The 2445-nt window shown below is 48.4% G+C and overlaps 1 protein-coding gene across 1 annotated transcript; it reads left to right on the top strand.

Annotated features, from left to right (window-relative positions):
• The first annotated feature begins 966 nt into the window (after positions 1 to 966).
• LOC100897382 (uncharacterized protein K02A2.6-like) lies at positions 967 to 2256 on the top strand. Its single transcript, XM_003740168.1, has one exon. The coding sequence runs from the start codon at positions 967 to 969 to the stop codon at positions 2254 to 2256; it is 1290 nt and encodes a 429-aa protein (XP_003740216.1).
• The last annotated feature ends 189 nt before the right edge of the window (positions 2257 to 2445 follow it).

Below are 2445 nucleotides of genomic sequence, written 5' to 3'. Positions count from 1 at the left end.
CCAAAATTCCATATCTAAGTGAAGTTCCCAACAGATTGGCCACCGGTGTCTACAGGGTTTTCATGAGGCCCATCTGGTTTCTTGCAGTTTTCCCACTCTGGGTATTAGGACCTTATCTGTTTTCATGGATCATTTCATTTCTTCAATGTTGTTACAGAGCTCTTCTCGCCAAAAGCATCCTGAGAGGCAAAGGTAGCCCGTATGATGACTATGTTTATGATGTAGTCATTCAATGCGCGACATGCAGGTCCCTTGTGGAGGAAAAGGACATGAAAGATCATCAAATTCTGTGCTGTAACAACCGTTGCAGCTACTGCAAAAAATCTTTCAGAAGCACCCAGACGTATCTTGAACATGTGTCAAAGTGCGTAGATCCCAAGTTCCATTCAAGAAGGGATGATGAATTCTTCAAAAGGCTTGAAAACAGCAAATTTGCTAAATCTCTAGAGGAGATTAAATTAGGGAAAAGGTACAGGATTGGTTCATTTGCGGTCTTGGTGACCTTCTTGATGATACTCTCAGAGCTGCCTTCTTCAATGGCAGTGTTTGTGGAAACTGTTGAGCCGTCAGAGTCCGGCGGCCGACTCACAAAGCCCTCTCCCCGCTTACTCCGTTTCTACTCTTACCCTCTTATATCTGTAATCCGGAACAGATTCGAGAAATAAAGCAATCCGATTCTACCTATCTACCAGGGTGCGTGTGTTCAATACTCCTCCAGCTTATCTCCAGTATCTGTGCCTCCGGAGCTGTACCACCCCGCCGGGTCTGCAGTCTCCCTTACCGTCTGGGTCCTCAGAGTTCCCGTTACAACATAACTGGCGACGAGGAAGAGAACGAATCCGGCTGGACCGAATTCGCGAACAATCCCACGTGGACAGACCTGACAAATGTTGTGCGAGTGAACTCGAAGTGAACTCAAACGTGTGAAGTGAACTCCACCGCGAACCACAAGACGGAAAATTCAACATGGCAAAATACTCGGAAGAAGAGATGCAAGAAATTCTGCAGAGGGCCAAAGAATCCTGGTCTACAGCATCTCAGTCCAAGAACACCGCCTCACCCAACTCCAGGTGCTTCGAGTACAAGCTCGACTCCTTCAAAATCCCAGAATTCCAGTTCGATGCAGAACTTGATCTGACGTTCAAAAACTGGTTTGAGCGCTATCAAACGATCATCGAAGCCGAAAACAGTCCATTCGGCGACAACGAGGACCGAGCACGGTTCATCGTCTCCAAACTGGGAAAGGTAGAGTACCGCAAATTCGCCAAAGGGATCATTCCAAAGAAGGTCAGTGAATTATCCTACGACTCCCTAATCGACGAGCTGACAACCTTCTTCGATCAACCTACGTCTCTATTCCGAAGAAGACTCAAGTTGTTCGACCCGAAGCAAGAGTTCACGGACCTCGATGACATGGCAGGCCAGATCAAGGCACAAACAGATGTCAGCGATATGGAAACCTGCTCAGTCGATGAAATCGAGTGTTTCATTGCCATCCAAAGGCTGCACCGACCAGAGCACTCGCTCCAACGTCTTCGAGCCTTAAACACCCTGGAGACGCGCCCTGGTACAACCTTCGACGAGCTCATCAACGACCTGAAGATGTTCGAAAACATCAGGCGAGACGCAGCATACGTCGGAACAAGCCAGAAGAGGGCAGTTTACAAGGTGCAAAGAATACCGCAACCGACAAACGCTAATAACTCCAAATACGTTTGCTACCGGTGCGGCGGCAATAACCACGAATGCGACAAATGCAGATTCAAGAATGAAATCTGCAGCAAATGCAAGAAGAAAGGCCACATAGCAAAAGTGTGCAGAGGAGGAAAGCCGTACAGCAACAGACCAAGAGTCAACCACGTACGCGCAAAGGCGAATGTTAACCTGATTTACACCACGGTGAAAATCAACGGAGTCCCAGTGATAATGGCTGTGGACACAGGAGCGGAGGTATCCCTAATAGACCGACGCACCTACGAACAGCTGGGGAATCCAACCCTCGAAAAGACCACTCAGAACCTGACAGTGGCAAACGGTTCGAAGCTCAAATCCGACGGAATTCTTCAATGCCAAATCGAGCTGGAAGGCACTTCATTCACCGGCAAGTGTTTCGTGACGGACAAATGTTCACTCCTCGGACTAGACTGGCTGAGAAAGGATCCGCACGGAAAAATTTTGAACCCGAAATTCCTCTCCAACACGATCACCCAAGTTACGGAAAGCCCCCGATCAACACCAACGAAGTCGCGCTTATGAAGAAAATCAAAACGCAATACCCGAAGGTGATTGACGGAAAACTGGGAACATGACCTGAAATACGAAGCAAAAATACCTACCTGAAAAAGGACGCGAAGCCAGTATTCAAGAAGGCAAGACCGGTTGCTTACGCGATCCTGCCAGACGTAACGAAGGAGATCGCGCGCCTCGAGAAAGCTGGCGTCATCG

This window comes from Galendromus occidentalis, unplaced genomic scaffold (genome assembly GCF_000255335.2).
Source record: "Galendromus occidentalis unplaced genomic scaffold, Mocc_1.1 scf7180000076794, whole genome shotgun sequence".
Lineage (NCBI taxonomy): Eukaryota > Metazoa > Arthropoda > Arachnida > Mesostigmata > Phytoseiidae > Galendromus > Galendromus occidentalis.
The sequence above is the reverse complement of the archived record's forward strand: the minus strand, read 5'-3'. Positions and strand labels throughout refer to the sequence as shown.

What these genes read in the sequence shown, in the direction of transcription:
- LOC100897382 (XM_003740168.1), top strand. Translation starts at nt 967, where the DNA reads ATGGCAAAATACTCGGAAGAAGAGATGCAAGAAATTCTGCAGAGGGCC.